The sequence below is a fragment of the Littorina saxatilis genome, linkage group LG12, assembly GCF_037325665.1.
Source record: "Littorina saxatilis isolate snail1 linkage group LG12, US_GU_Lsax_2.0, whole genome shotgun sequence".
Taxonomy (NCBI): Eukaryota; Metazoa; Mollusca; class Gastropoda; order Littorinimorpha; family Littorinidae; genus Littorina; species Littorina saxatilis.
This window is the reverse complement of record NC_090256.1, coordinates 19,055,805-19,071,642: the sequence shown is the minus strand read 5'-3', so window position 1 is coordinate 19,071,642 and position 15,838 is coordinate 19,055,805. Positions and strand designations below refer to the sequence as shown.

The window sequence follows — 15,838 nt, the reverse complement described above, 5'->3', positions numbered from 1 at the left end:
TGGTTCGGACACCGAAGAGAGTCTGCACACAAAGTTGACTCTGTGAAATAAATTTCCGCCGAACCTGGGATCGAACTCGCGCTGACAGCGGCCAACTGAATACAAATCCAGCGCGCTACCAACTGAGCTATATCCCCGTTGTCCAAGTAATCGGCCGGGAGGGAGGAAGCCCGGATAGATGCGACAGGAAAGCACTTAACAGGTAAAAGGAATAAGCATTCGAATATCGCTAGAGTGTTTTTCGCATAAGTTGAATCGACTAACACTGTAAACTGTAAACATAGCAGACAGATATCTAAGACAAGATGTCCGCTATTTATGTTGTGCAGTGCGTCGTATAACCGGTCTGAGAGAGAGATAGTGTCCAGATGACAAGTGTGAAGGATCTGAGAAGCCGCCGAAGTATCATAACTCTAGACCAGCATAGCTGAAATTCGACGGGATTTCGCGAAGTTATTGCAAGGTTATGGTTGTCCGTATAGTTGGACCATAGAGGTCACAGGACGAAAGGAACTGAGTAGACCGAGGTCGCCAGTGGAAGGAATTAGTGTTCAGATAGATTTCCTAGTGAACGCGGCCATAGACGCTGTGTAATTCTGTGTATGAACAGAGTTAAAATAATTATGTCTATAAGATCTTAAGTACATAAGATATAATCGAACATTTTTAATTAAATTTTCATTTGATTAATATACTTACCCGAATCACATAATAGCATTGACGTAGTCAGAGATGCTTAGGTCTGAAATATCGCTATCCCGTCTATAGTATAAGGGAAGCAACCCATGCAAAAAAGTAGCAAGATTGCCACACAGGGTTACCTCCCGTAGTGTGCATTACGTCACAGCTACTGTACCCCACACGTGGTATCCTCATTCGACTTCTAGAATACATAGAAACTAAAAGCGGGGAAGGTTGGAGGGAATTACCTATGTGATTCGGGTAAGTATATTAATCAAATGAAAATTTAATTAAAAATGTTCGATTAAATTACATATTCTTACTCCGAATCACATAATAGCAGATAATTCCAACAAGGTGGTGGGTAAGATCAAAAAAGTTCAAACTCACTCTTAAATTCTGGAGAGGCATTGACCCGCTGCCACCAAGGCAGGTAGGGACCGTGATCCATCACGGCAAACAGCAGCGATGTCTCTCAGGTAGAAACTGATGAAAACGTCGTCTGAGCGCCAGTAGGCTGTGCGCAAAACGTCGTCTAACCTCCGAGAACGGCCAAGGAGGAAGCCCAGGCCCTGGATTCGTGAGCTCGGGCAGATTCGAGGGGGAAGACAAGCTGAGCCCCCCCCCCCCCCCTTCTTGACAGGCTCCAAATATAGGCTTTCTTGATGAGAGCCGACACCCACCTGGCCAAGGTAGTCCTCGTAATGTCCTTATCTAGAGACGTGTTCAGAGAAATGAACAAGAGCTTCTGCGAGCTCGAACGGATAGGTTGAATGCGAGCCAGATAGGCCTCAAGGGCCCTAACCGGACAGTTAACCATACCAGGGTCGTCCCGTGCCAAAATATGGGAGAGAGGCTTCACCAGGACACACGGAGAAGGTTGGCCTGGTGTCTGGTTCTTGGCCAGAAAACCCTTTTGAAAACGCAAGGACAAGGAACCGTCCCGCTCCCGGGCTATGTCCTGAGGACTGCCGGAAAGAGCGTGGATCTCGCTGCCTCTGCGTGCAGAGGCCAGGAGTAACAGAAACAGAGCCTTACGTGTAAGATTAGAGAGACTGGAGTCTCCCAAAGGCTCAAAGTCCGCCAAGCGTAAAAACTCTAGGACCAGGAAAAGGTCCCACTTGGGCAAAGAAGAGCGCTTGGCATCCTCAAGGGACGCGCCCTTAATAACTCCAGCAACAACTCCACTAACGTTGATGGTATGACCGATCTGTTTGAGCGTTGAGGAGATCGCCAATCTACGGACCTTCAAAGAGGAGGAGGAGGCTCCTTGGGAAGGCAAATCCGATAGGTGATTGGCAACGTGCATAGTGCGGGAGGCCACCGGATCCAGCCCATGAGACTGACACCAAGAGACCCAGGACAGCCAGTGCGAAGAATACACTGAAGAGGTAAAGGCTCTATGAGAGCGCTGCACCAGTTCCAAAGTGCGGTCTGAAGCCCCAGAACGCTTCAGAGCGGACCGCACAGTCTCCACACGTGAAGATTCAGAGACTGCGGGTCCTCGTGAGGAACTCCGGTTCGAGGCTGAACGAGCTCGCCTCTTACCAGAGAAAGAGGAATTGGAGGGCCGCGTGCGAGTCTCAGAAGGTCTGGAAACCAGGGCTGAGACGGCCACAGAGGGGCGACCAGAAGCAGAGACGGCCTCTCCAATTCCGCCTTCCTGATGACTTGACTGAGAAGCTGAACAGGCGGAAAGGCGTAAGCCTCTAGACCTGTCCAGGACAGTTCCAGAGCGTTGGTCTCCCAAGCCTCCGGGTCGGGGAAGGGAGAGACAAACACCGGAAGGCGCTTGGAGAATCTGGTGGCGAAGAGATCCACCAGAGGCTTCGGAGCAATGGCCCAAAGACGGAGTAAAGCCCCGTGCGTGATGGTCCATTCCGACTGCAACACCTTGTCGGAGCGACTGAGCGCATCCGCAAGTGTGTTGAGGCTTCCCGGCAGGTACCGTGCTGAGAGGGAGATTTGGTGCTGGGCACACCAAGTCAAGATCTCGCAAGTCCTGCGCGAGAGAGTGGAGGACCGCGAACCTCCCTCCTTGTTCACGTAAGCAGCCACTGTCGTATTGTCAGTAAACAGACGCACGCGCTTGGCCAGAAGGGAGGGGAGGAACGCGACCAGAGCCAGAAACACGGCCTCCAACTCCAGAGAGTTGATATGCCATGTGCTCTGTTCCGCAGACCACAGTCCGGAGGCCGTGAGCCGGTCCGTGTGAGCCCCCCAACCCTGCAGGGACGCATCTGTAAAGAGGTTCGTGTCGGGAGGGGGGGAAACAATGGGAACCCCCCTCACGGCAGTTTCTGCTATTAGGTTTAGTTCACAGGCACAGCCGGAATCTGACCCCTTTATCACCCCTTCCTCAGTGCCAGGCCGCCAGCGGTAATTAATCACCCATCCCCCGGTTCAGCGCTGGCTACACAGTAGTGACTGTACAACCGCGCGATAGCATCACCCACACAAGCCATCTCAGCAGTAGAAGGCTAAGAGAAAAGCTCCCTTCTACTAGCAGGCCAGAGTGCGGCCTAGCTCAACCTCTCGGCAGCTACGCACTGCTATCTCTGCCTTGCGAGTAAGCTGTGTGTTTTGAAAACACTTCTATCTTGTTAGTTCTCTTGAATTATGATGTCAGCATGTGTGTTATTTACACATAGCCTTGTAGTCAAGACCATAAACTTTCAAACGATACTAAATATGACCACTATGCTGTAGGTGTGCCACTGCTGTAGCCTGCTGAGAGAAGACAGACAGAGAACAGTACACACGGCACAATGTAATTAATGACATGTATTTGAGTGGCTACAGATCGCGCCACGGTCAACTTTTGAAGACAGAACAAATTAAAAACAAATCTGCAAGGTTAATGTTAACAGATGTTCATGCTGACACCTTAAAGACTTTTACCTTGTGTGTGTGAGATATCTTTTCTTGAGCCCGCTTTCAGGTATCCAAGTAGGAAAACAATATTCCAAAATGTCAGCACACGGCAGTTGTTGTTGTTGTTATAGCTAGTTTTACTTCCACGTATCTTGGGGTAGATTTAAAGAAGGCTGTTCACATTATACTGACACCAGCAAACCAGGGTCGGCAACGGGATAAATGATATGGACACCCACTGCCCAATGCTGGATTCGAACCCGCGACCTTTCGATCACGAGCCCACGCGCTCTACCGACTGAGCTATCCAAGCTCCCAGCACACGGCAGGTTTTTATAACTACAGTAGATGTTTATAAACAGTACACATGTACATACATCCAGTTAAAAAAGTTTTTCAGTTTGTCCGCATAGTCCACACACAGTTTCACATTACAATGTCGATCTTTTTTTTGTTCTTGCAGAGCGTTCCCCACACAGTCTACACAATGCATTAACACAAATTAGATGTTCAGTTTCAGTATGCTCCATTATGAAACACACTGCATACCAAACATACACTGTCACATGAAGACAAAGAAGAAAACTGGAAATATTAGGTCACACTGCTGCACAAAATAACTGAGTGTGATGTCACTTGTAATAATACTATGATTCAATCCTTTCTTTTCTGCTGAACAGTGGGTGAAAAATTTGCCTGTCACAACACAATGCCACACAAATGAAACACACAGCGTACATGTACTCTGATGATCAGAAACTAATACAAGACAAAAAGTCTTTAAGACGAAACCACATGGAAAGTGCTCCAGACAGGGCTCTTCAAGATATAAACTAGATAAAAAATCTGGTTCTGCTGTGAGGCAGTGGCAGGAAGGCAATTAAACCGTGGGAAATTGACTCATTTTTTGCTGCCAGCCAGTGGAACAAAGAAGGCTGAAGCCCCAGCGGGGCCAGGAATGTGATAACAGATAAGCAGGGCAGGGGCTGCGTGGGCAGGTGCCAGCAGCAAACTTAATCATGCTATCTGTGAAAGGGGGAACCGCCGTGCCCTGCACACCCATCCCGAGTCTAGCCACGGGAGGGTTGCAGTCTGGAACCAATCCCCTAGGGGAACCAGAGCGTTCCAATCCACAAAAGGAGAGTCCACAAACGGCTTCAGCGCGTGGTGAAGAGGGCGCTTGTGGACTCTCCCCAGTGGAACCAGAAGGGCCATGGACTCCATCTGCCCCAGGATGGAGGCCAGAGTCCGGAGAGAAGCCCGCAGGAGAAGCGAAGTAGAGCTTATGAGAGCCTGGAGCTTGTCCACCCGCTTCTGAGAGGGCTGGACAGTCCAGGAGACCGTGTTGAACGTCATCCCCAGGGAAGTGAATGACTGGGACGGTACGAGCTCTGACTTCGCATGGTTGACCGAGAAACCCAGCGAGTGGGCCACTTGGAGAACCATCTGAGTGTGCTGTGAGCAGAGTGCCTCGCTCTGGCCCATGATGAGCCAGTCGTCGAGGTATGCTCGCAGACGAACACCCTGTGACCTCACCAGTGCGCAGAACTGCCTCACCACCATGGTAAAAATCCACGGGGCGAGGGACAGCCCAAAGGGAAGTGCGCGGAACTGGTAGACCTGATCGGCCCACCAGAAACGGAGCCATTTCCGGTCGGCGGGATGCACCAGAATGTGGAAGTACGCATCCGTCAAGTCTATGGAGGTCACCCAATCTCCTGGGCGGAGAGCGTCTTGAACCGAGGCAGGCGTCTCCATCTTGAACCGAATCGTTCTCAGGAAAGTATTGAGAAACGATAGGTCCAAGATAGGGCGCCAAGCTCCCGAGGCCTTGGGGACGGCGAAAAGCCGCCCGTAAAACCCCGGGGAGCTGTGGTCCGAGACCGCTTCCACCACGCCCTTCTCCACCAGAGAGGCAACCTCCGACTGGAGGACGGCCCTTGCCTCTTGCAAGAAGGGGGGCTTGAAGGCAGGAGGACGCCTGGTAAGAGGGGCTTTGTCCTCCTGCCAGAATAAGCGGAATCCCGAGCTCACAACACCCACTATCCATTGGCTGTGTGTGGACGTCAGCCAATGCGAAAGTGCCCGTGAAAGGCTCCCCGCCATCACCAAGGTGGAGGGCGGGGGTGGGGTGAACCCGGGAACGCTTCATTGGGGGTGGGGCTTTCCACTAGAAGCACCCCTACCCCTGCCCGACGAAGATTTCTTGCCCGAACCGCGGTAAGGGGCACGACATCTTTTCCGGGAAGCAGGGTGCGCCTGAGCGGAGGTCTTAGCCTGCTGAGGCTTAACCCGACTAGGTGCGGCCTGCTTTTGCTGCTTCAGAGCTTGAAGAGCAAAAGAAGAGAACTGCTGTTCTCTGTTGGTGTCAATCTCCTGCTTCCTGGCATCAGAGGCCAGGTGGCCGAAGAGAGCAACGTCCACCAGAGGTGACGACCGGAGGGTGTTCCTCGTCAACTCCTCAGAAAACTGGGAGTGGGCGAGGAACAAGTCCCTTCTGCACGAGACCGCATGGAAATAGTGCAGAGAGGACAGCCTCATCTGTTCCTCGTTCACCCTTGCTAGTGTGGAGAGGAGTGTGGACACGTCCTCCGCATCCTGCTCTTTACTAAGAGTAAAGGGCGCCAAGGAATCGGTCAGAGCGTGAGAGAGCGCCCTAAGAAGAGTCTCGGAAATGGAACTGAGTTCCAATAGCTGTCGGCCCACTTCCTCGCAGTAAAGGAGAGTCTGCTCAGAGAGCGGCAGAACAGAATCCTTTCTCAACGGCTTCGTCAGAAGCGGAAGAAGATCCGGCGTGACCGGCAACGGATCACGCGGAAGGGCAAAGGAAGACAGAAGGTTCCGAGACGACCTTGGCCAAGGCAACTTCCTCTGAGCCGCTAAGGGCACGAAGGAGGAAGCCTGCGCAGGAGCGGCAAGGTATTCCAGTGCCAGGTCCGGAGCTGAACCATGAGGAACCAGCAACGGAACTGGCGCCGGAGGCAACCCGCTGTCGGAAGGAGCGGGCTTGGCGAAAAGACGAGAAAGTTGAAAAGCTACTGAAGGTGATTCTTCAAACCGGAAGTAGCTGTTTTCCTCTTTTGCCAACCGGAAGTCAGCCGTGGCCGAAGACGAAGCTCCTTCCGGAAAATAGCGCGAAGTGACTTCCGCGCCAGCTTCGAGCGCAGCCCTGAAGCTGGCCGGAGCACCCGCGAGCGTCTGCTCATCGTCAACGGACCTGGAGTCCGAAGTGACGACCGAAGGGGATGGCTCAAAGTCAAAAGATCCCAACAAATGACGCTGAGAGGGGAGGCCGGAAGCCTGAAGTCCTTCCTGTTGGCAAGAGATGGCACTCATGTCCTGACTTTGAGGAAGCTGAGATGCATCAAAAACCGAAGACAGTGGTCGAAAGGAGCTAGCAGCCACCACCGAAGTGTGTGGATGCTGCTGCCCCAACAGAGGCACGAAGCCTGTATGCCCAGAGGGCAAGCCGTGTCCGAAGTTCACCGGCGACCAAACGGAATCAGCGGGAACCGAACCGGAAAATCCGGGAGGAGCCGGAAGTGAGGCAGCAGCAGCAGAGCTATACCATAGCTGGTGGTGAGCCGACTGCGGGCTGAAGCCCGTAAACCCGAAGGTAGGCCCTAGGCCGGAACCGGAAGTGACAGTATCCTGTGCACTACCTGCTTGACCTACACTTCCCGTCAAGGACGGAAGCGAAGCTGCCGGAACCGGCTGCTGTGGAAGGGCAAAGCTCAAACCGGAAGGGGCCATGGGCTGCCCGCACACCGATGAACTAACACTTCCGGCCGGAACCGGAAGAGAAGCTGTCGCGGACGACTGCTTACGTATAGCGCAGCTCCAGCCGGATGGGACCATGGTCTGTCCGCTTTCCAACGAGGCACTACTTCCGGGAACCGGAAGTGCAGCTGCCGAAAACGGCTGCTGCGAACACGTACCTTGTACAGGCCGCATCCCCGAAGGGACATGCTCAGGTGCACCCCCGCAAGTGGAAGCCACCGAGTGCCGGCCAAGGAGAGAGGTATGTCCCAGCGAGTGGAGTCCAGAGGCATCACGGACGCCGGAAGACAGGAACGATGGTCCAGAAACGGAAGTGAGCGGCGAAGACCCGGGGGAAAAACTTCCGGAATCAGCCGACGCCGGAATCAAAGAAGCCAACGACCGCGGGTCACCTACCCCCGGGAGGGGGCTAGCGCTGGCAACAGGGTCGGTCCGCACCATTTCTTCACGGACGAGGGTACGGATCTCTGGAAGTAAGGAAGAAATCAGAGAGGACACCAGAGCACTAGACTCTGGTGCCGGCACAGGCGTAAACACAGAAGCCCTAGAGGCAGAAACGGACGCCTGAGAGCCCGAAGGCGTCTCCTCCGGAGCCGAAATTGACACAGCTACAGAAAAGACATAATTAGTCTTATGATCAGACACGACGATAACAGGGTTCTTAGCAGAAGACGTAGAAGCCGAGGATTTGGGCTTGGCAGGGCCCTTGCCCTTACTCTCGGCCTCCCCCCCCCCCGCTTCTTCTCGTTGTCCGCCATGTCAACAACGTGAGAAAAGTAACTACTGAACACAACTAAGTCCAAAGGACGTAAAATTCAGCAGAAACTAAACACCTAGCACTAACGTAAGAGCCACCAACGGCAGCTAAACAACAAGCACTGAGCAAAACGTTCAAAGTCCGAGCACGGACCCAAACATATCAGTGTAAACAACACGTGCTAGAGGAAAAATGGCGACCAAAATGGAGGCCACAACAAGAAACCACTGAAGAAACTTCTGAGTCCAGAGGACGTAAAAAATTTCCAGCAGAATCAAAAACAATGTCAAAATATAACAAGGAACAATCTCACCAACTGGAAACCAGCTAGGAGAGGACGCCATTTTTCCTCTAGCACGTGTTGTTTACACTGATATGTTTGGGTTCGTGCTCGGACTTTGAACGTTTTGCTCAGTATTTTTGCCCTCTTTCATTACGATGCTATGGTATTTCTGTGGGTCTCCACATGTGTTTGTTTATAAGGCGGAAGTGACCTCCCCTTGTACACAATAGGCCCTCAGAGGAAGCCTACGGACAGACTAGAATAGAACATGCACATAACACAGAAGGTCTGCACAGCACACTCACACACAGCAATACAGCACACCGTCTTGTACCTCCTTCTGCCCTGCCGAAGTCGGGGTATCCTTTTTAATCCACCGAACAATTAATATCCACAGCCATGTGTGTCTCCTGCCTCCGAACACACACGCTACAGAGCTCGACTCGATGTGCGCAGTTTCGTATAAAAATTATTTTCCAAATTTCCCCACTGTGTTTTATAAAATAATCATATTATGAAAGCACATACATTCTTATCTTAGTTGTTATGTATTCATTGTTAGCAAACATCGGCATTATTCATGTTTTACTTTAAACGCAATCATTGTTATTTATAGATCACAGGCACTTGATGTAAGTAGGTCACACACGTGTAAATGTTGTGCCCAGTCCTTGTTTTTGTTTCTGTTATTATTTTAGTTAGCAGGTCTAGTTGAGCACGTATTAAGTATCATGTACCCACTACTAGTCATTGTGCATTTTAGTTAATGGACTGATGATGTCATTTGTATGGAGTCGACGCACGTGCGAGGATATGTATGTGTGGGGTGGGGGGGGGGGCGGGAGATGGAAGCTTGCTGTATGTTATGTAATGTATATATTGTGTGTGATACGTGGAAATGTGATACTATTTATTTGCATGTATGATACAGGTACAAATGTGATAATTGTAGGCTCATACTAGTGATTACTGTGTGTGATACATGAAACGTGATATGAATGCTGTTTTTATATGTTATACTCTTACTTTCTCCCAAGCGCAAGACAAATTCTTCTATGAAAATTGAAGCCAATAAAATTTGAGTTGAGTTGAGTTGAGTTGAGTTGAGGCCGGTGGGTGTCAGGCTGACAATCAAAAACGGCCAAGGAGCAAAGCGAAAAATCGACCTATCTCTCTGAGCTGAAAGGAGTCGAATGAGGATACCACGTGTGGGGTACAGTAGCTGTGATGTAGTGCACACTACGGGAGGTAACCCTGTGTGGCAAGCTTGCTACTTTTTTGTATGGGTTGCTTCCCTTAAACTATAGACGGGATAGCGATTTTTCAGACCTAAGCATCTCTGACAACGTCAATGCTATTATGTGATTCGGAGTAAGAATATGTAATTTAATGAGTGTTTTGTAGGCAGAGCAGACGGTGATTTGAGTCTGCCGGAATATGAACTGTAACTGTTTTTCTGACTACACACGAGCCGTGAGTCGATACCAGTAAAGTAGATATCGTGTGCCTGTGAGTTCACGGACTGTTTGTGTATTTCTCTACATAAGTGAAGGGTAGAGGGTTTTGTTAGTAAAATTGTGCACGGCATTGTAATCTCGCTTTGTTTTTGCATCCAAATCTGTGAGTACCCAATTTTTGAATACCTAACATTTATGTTCATGATTGTGTGTATTTGTGTGTATGTTTGTCATACCTGTATAATACAGTGGAAGGAACCTACATTAATTTTGGAGTTGTGTTTGTTCCTGTATGATAGCGTACTAGCGCATTTGCATTCATTCACAATGGTGACCCCGACGTGATGAAATAAGCATTCGAATATCGCTATGTTTACAGTTTACAGTGTTAGTCGATTCAACTTATGCGATAAACACTCTAGCGATATTCGAATGCTTATTCCATTTACCTGTTAGGTGCTTTCCTGTCGCATCTATCCTGGCTTCCTCCCTCCCGGCCGATTACTTGGACAACCCCTCAATGTCCAAGGACAGAGGTAAAGTGTAACAATACCCTAGTTGCGATTTACAACATCAACTATTCTCGGTCAGTGCATGAGCTGAACTCACAGTGCGTGCCACACACTTTGCTATGTCACGCTATATCTCTGGTTAGCGCTCTAAAAGCGTGGAGGATATCACTGTCAAACTTTCCCTGTTACAGTGTTATTCGTGATTTCCTTCACACATCGGTGTCGTTTGTCTTTAAAATTCATACGAGCCCTCAGCTGTTATGTGCCTTTACCACATACTTACGGATAGGCGAAAAAGTGAAACCAGAGTGCATGTACCCCGAGGACACAGACACTCGCTGTTCGTGGGCCGGTCTGGAGTCAAGGCTGCTTCGGTCCTTCCCTGCTATCACTTGAAGGCTGTTCCTTTCCGTGTTTACCATGCCAGTCAAATAGGACTTAGGTTCACTGGGAAAACAAAAACAATTTTTTTTGGGGGGTAGCGTACTTCCGGGCATTGCATTTTACTCTCTTTGTCTGTGTTCACCACGCCAGTCCAATAGCATTTAGGTTCTCTGGGAAAGGGACAATTTGGGTACTTCAGGGTATTGCATTTTACTCTCTTTGTGTGACTGACACAGGATTTTGCACATTGTGACTGCATGAACGTTTATTCCCATGATACATCGAGAATTTTTTTAAAAAGCACAAAAAACAAAAACATGGTTAATGCGATTCTCCAGCAAACTTTACTCTGTGATGGTCTCCGTGCTTGAAACTATTTACATTTAGGTCACAGTGAAATGAAGATGGTTCTAAAAAGCCTTTATCCCCGAGTACGCAGTACTAGGGTCCAGCAGACTTTAATTGTGTGTGTGTGTGTCTGTCTGTCTCGACTTAACAGCTTATTGCTGGGAAACTACTGGGCGCAGTTCGTTCAAAAGTTGATACACTAACTTGATAATAGGTCCGATTGATCGTATTAAAACTTCATAATGTTACCTGGGACCTAAATGCCAAATAATCCACAAAAACGACTCTTAACGGTGGGCGCGATTCGCGGTGGGATAGAACAGCCGTTCGGCTGATAAACCGCCCAGCCAGCCAGCGACACCAGGCTTTGCGTGCGTGCGTGCTTTGCGTGCGTGTACCACTGCGCGAGGACCATAGGCATTTGAGTTCACTGGCGAATGTCAGATTTGTTGGCTTGGTGGAAAGCGTTTCCGACTATGGCCAAAGTGATCCGGGTTCGATTCCCGGCATGGGCGGTCTATTTAAAAAAAAAATTTTTTTTTTAATAAATTCTTGTTTACTATTGTTTATTATGAACGTTTTAATGTTTTATGTTACTCTAATAATTTTTTTAATTGTGTAAAATAAATAAAAAAAAAAAATTTTTTTAATCCACGTGCACAAGACAAAAACTTTCATACTGGGGGAGCGAGCCAGTCTGAAGAGTACTCGGGTCCAGCGCCAGCGTTTTTTATAACTTTTCACACCTACTACTTCTAAACTTGTGAAACATATTCATGTCCTGTAAAAATTTTAAAATTTTAAAAGAAAACACAATATCTTGACAAGAGATATACAGGAATGATGTTCACTCACTCTTTAAGGCAATGGGCAGCAGTGATGACATGCAGAGGATCCAGAATGCTTCCTCCGCAAAAGAACTTGCCATCTTTTGTAAGCATCACAATCCAGGGATATATCCCTTTTTCGGCCTCCGTTCCCCCCACGATGCGGAGGCCGCTCGGGAGGGTCCGAACTTCCCCGCACTGGTACGCTATAAACAACAAAAAAAGAAAGTATTATGTTGGTGTACCAATGAGCTGCACTGTTGTGTACGTGTTTTTACTCAAAGTAGTACCTACAGACGGGCGCTGTGGCGGGGTGGTAAGACGTCGGCCTCTTAATCGGAAAGTCGTGAGTTCGAATCTCGGCCGCGGCCGCCTGGTGGGTTAAGTGTGGAGATTTTTCCGATCTCCCAGGTCAACTTATGTGCAGACCTGCTAGTGGCTTATCCCCTTTCGTGTGCACACGCAAGCACAAGACCAAGGGCGCACGGAAAAGATCCTGTAATCCATGTCAGAGTTCGGTGGGTTATAGAAACACGAAAATACCCAGCATGCTTCCTCCGAAAGCGGCGTATGGCTGCCTAAATGGCGGGACAAAAACACGAGTGTACGTGTTTCAGCCCACGAACGCAGACGAAGAAGAAGTGGTACCTACGTTGTGAAGTCCTTTCGATGAGAAGACATCTTAAACAAGTCGCGTAAGGCGAAAATACAATATTTAGTCAAGTAGCTGTCGAACTCACAGAATGAAACTGAACGCAATGCAACGCAGCAAGACCGTATACTCGTAGTCCACCGCTCACGGCATAGGCAGTGAAATTGACAAGAAGAGCGGGGTAGTAGTTGCGCTAAGAAGGATAGCACGCTTTTCTGTACCTCTCTTTGTTTTAACTTTCTGAGCGTGTTTTTAATCCAAACATATCATATCTATATGTTTTTGGAATCAGGAACCGACAAGGATAAAGATGAAAGTGTTTTTAAATTGATTTGGACAATTTAATTTTGATAATAATTTTTATATATTTAATTTTCAGAGCTTGTTTTTAATCCGAATATAACATATTTATATGTTTTTGGAATCAGCAAATGATGGAGAATAAGATAAACGTAAATTTGGATCGTTTTATAAATTTTTATTTTTTTTTACAATTTTCAGATTTTTAATGACCAAAGTCATTAATTAATTTTTAAGCCACCAAGCTGAAATGCAATACCGAAGTCCGGGCTTTGTCGAAGATTACTTGACCAAAATTTCAACCAATTTGGTTGAAAAATGAGGGCGTGACAGTGCCGCCTCAACTTTCACGAAAAGCCGGATATGACGTCATCAAAGACATTTATCAAAAAAATGAAAAAAACGTATGGGGATTTCATACCCAGGAACTCTCATGTCAAATTTCATAAAGATCGGTCCAGTAGTTTAGTCTGAATCGCTCTACACACACACACACACACACGCACATACACCACGACCCTCGTTTCGATTCGCCCTCGATGTTAAAATATTTAGTCAAAACTTGACTAAATATAACAAAAAGGACACCTTCTGTTTAAGAGGACACCTCCCATGAAGAGGAAAAATTCCAATGTCTACTTGTCTAGTATCTTTGCAAAAATATTAAGACAGGCCACCTACAATGTACGGGCCCTTTTGGCCTGTCCCAATGTGTATGAGCTGTAAACCAGTTTCCCCTATGTGAACAGGTAAATACATTCTGAAGTTTTGTCTAAAGTCTCGAATGCGTGTTGATTTACGCCCTGTCAAGCGTTTATGGTCTGTCCAAGGGGACATTTGGAAATAGCTAGAATTGTGTATATATATGTCAAAATGTGTGAGTGAGGTAGGGAAAGGGTGGGGGGGGGGGGTGAAAGACAAAGACAGAACGAGAAACATCCAGAGAAAGAAAATCCCAACAATGACTCTCATCAACATACACTCAAACGGCGGCTCGGGAGGCGCCATTGTCGTTGTCAGGGGTGTAGTACCTCGTGTGAACGGAACACGCGTCGTAACTTTCGCTGTGGATGTAATAATAATAATAATAATAATAATAATAATAATAATAATAATAATAATAATAATTGTCAGTAAGTACTGGTGTCACATGACTGATGTGAACCAGTTGATTGGCTAATGGCGATGCGCTTAAATCTGTTAGCGCACTCTTGGAGTGCGCTAACTTTTCCACAGAGCGTATTCTTACGCCCTTTGCCAAAGCGAGACTGTACTCTCATCCTCAGAATTAATTAATGACATGTAGCTTATATTCTCCACAATACCAAATGACCATAAATTCCCTGCTTCTCAATTAAAGCAGAAGTGGGTTTTTTTCTGACAGATTGCATGTGCCTGTGCCAGTGCCAGTGATCTAAAACTAGAAGCCGCTGTGTTTCATCTCATTTTCGCCGACTTGCATAGATTCTTCTCATAATATGCCGTGTTAGTGGCATGTAGCTTATCATCCACATTTCCAAATGATGAGTTAGTATACAATTCCCAGCGGCTAACAGAAAACACAAGTGTTATTCCGATAACGTACACAGCATTTGGAAGACTGATTCGATCGACTCTAGCAGACTACACTGAAATACGACTGCATCAGTTCAGTAAATGAATGGTTTCCGAATTATTATTTCAAGGCAAGAACAATCGTAATCGAAAACGTGTAGGGTTCAGAACGTTCTTACCATATAATTATAAGACTTATTACCAGGCTGCCTTATTCGTGCAGACTCAGTGACAGTGCAGACTGCAGTGGTTCGATTGTTCTAGACTAGCAGTAGCAGACGACATAAACCCCGCTCAGCAAATTAACATGTTGGGCAAATGTGAACGAAAAAACGATGGGGATATAATACGTGTAGGGTTCAGAGCATTCTTACCGTTCATATTTAGTATCAGACTCCCCGATGAGTGAAGATACAACACGAGATATATGCCACATTTATTTTGAAAATGTGCGAACAGTCGAGTCCTTCGTGTCGTGGGGTAGTCAATTCAAGGGGAGTCACTCCGCACAGTCAATCCATCGACGCTCGACTGAAGGTTTCGAATCGCAAATAATGAAGAGCAGAGTCCTTTCTCAGAGTTCAAATGAGGTCTCTCTGAAAGATCATCACTGTTCAGCTTTAACACTACACTGGAATTTACCAACAGAAATAAAAATGCGTGTGACGAAAGCACGACACACTTGAGACACCGGCCCACACAAAAGTAGATCTTACTGTACACGACCTGACCACACAGTTATACCTATTCAAATGCGCGTAGCAAAGTGTGCGTTTGGAATCTTCTTTTTTCTATGGCGGTACTGACAATATCGTTATTGAAACAATCCCAGTGCACTAAGGGATTTATAGAGCAAATCTCGAAAATAATTATTGAACTCAGCGCTATGCGCTTCGTTCAATAATGAATTTTCTCGATTTGCTCTATAAATCCCTTAGTGCACTGGGATGTCTCAATAACTTAAATAATAATAATAATAATAATAATAATACGAATATTTATAACGCGCACATATCTCACCAACAGGCGACTCAAGGCGCACATACACTCATTCACACACACGGAGACTTAGAGTCACTAACACACACACACACTATCAACCATTAAATATGTACAGTTATTCATGGTGGGATGGGGGTGGGCAGTGTAGAATGCATGGATTATTTGGAAAAAGGAATGTCTTGAGTGCAGATTTGAATGATTCGAGGGACTATTATTATTATTATTATTATTATTATTATTATATTGCGCCTATCCCTTACAAAAAACCAAAAATATTTGGCTCTAAGCGCATTACAACATGTGTAGGGACTTGGTACAATCAAGTCTGACAAATACAATAACACAATATACAGTCGGTCTCTTAGGTAAAACTGGGAAAAGCAGCTTCGACATTAACCCCTTCACTGCCACAGTATAACAACATTTT

The 15,838-nt window shown here is 47.3% G+C and overlaps 1 protein-coding gene across 2 annotated transcripts in view; it reads right to left on the bottom strand.

Moving 5' to 3' along the window:
* Nucleotides 1-15,838, bottom strand: part of LOC138981427 (uncharacterized) — a 96,449-nt gene that overhangs the window by 61,559 nt on the left and 19,052 nt on the right. For both annotated transcript variants that reach the window (XM_070354341.1, XM_070354340.1), the window contains 3 exons: nucleotides 13,836-13,919; nucleotides 11,932-12,109; nucleotides 10,628-10,791 (listed from right to left, as the gene is read on the bottom strand). In XM_070354341.1, the coding sequence (XP_070210442.1) occupies nucleotides 10,628-10,791; nucleotides 11,932-12,109; nucleotides 13,836-13,919 (426 nt within the window). The remainder of the gene's footprint in view (nucleotides 1-10,627; nucleotides 10,792-11,931; nucleotides 12,110-13,835; nucleotides 13,920-15,838) is intronic.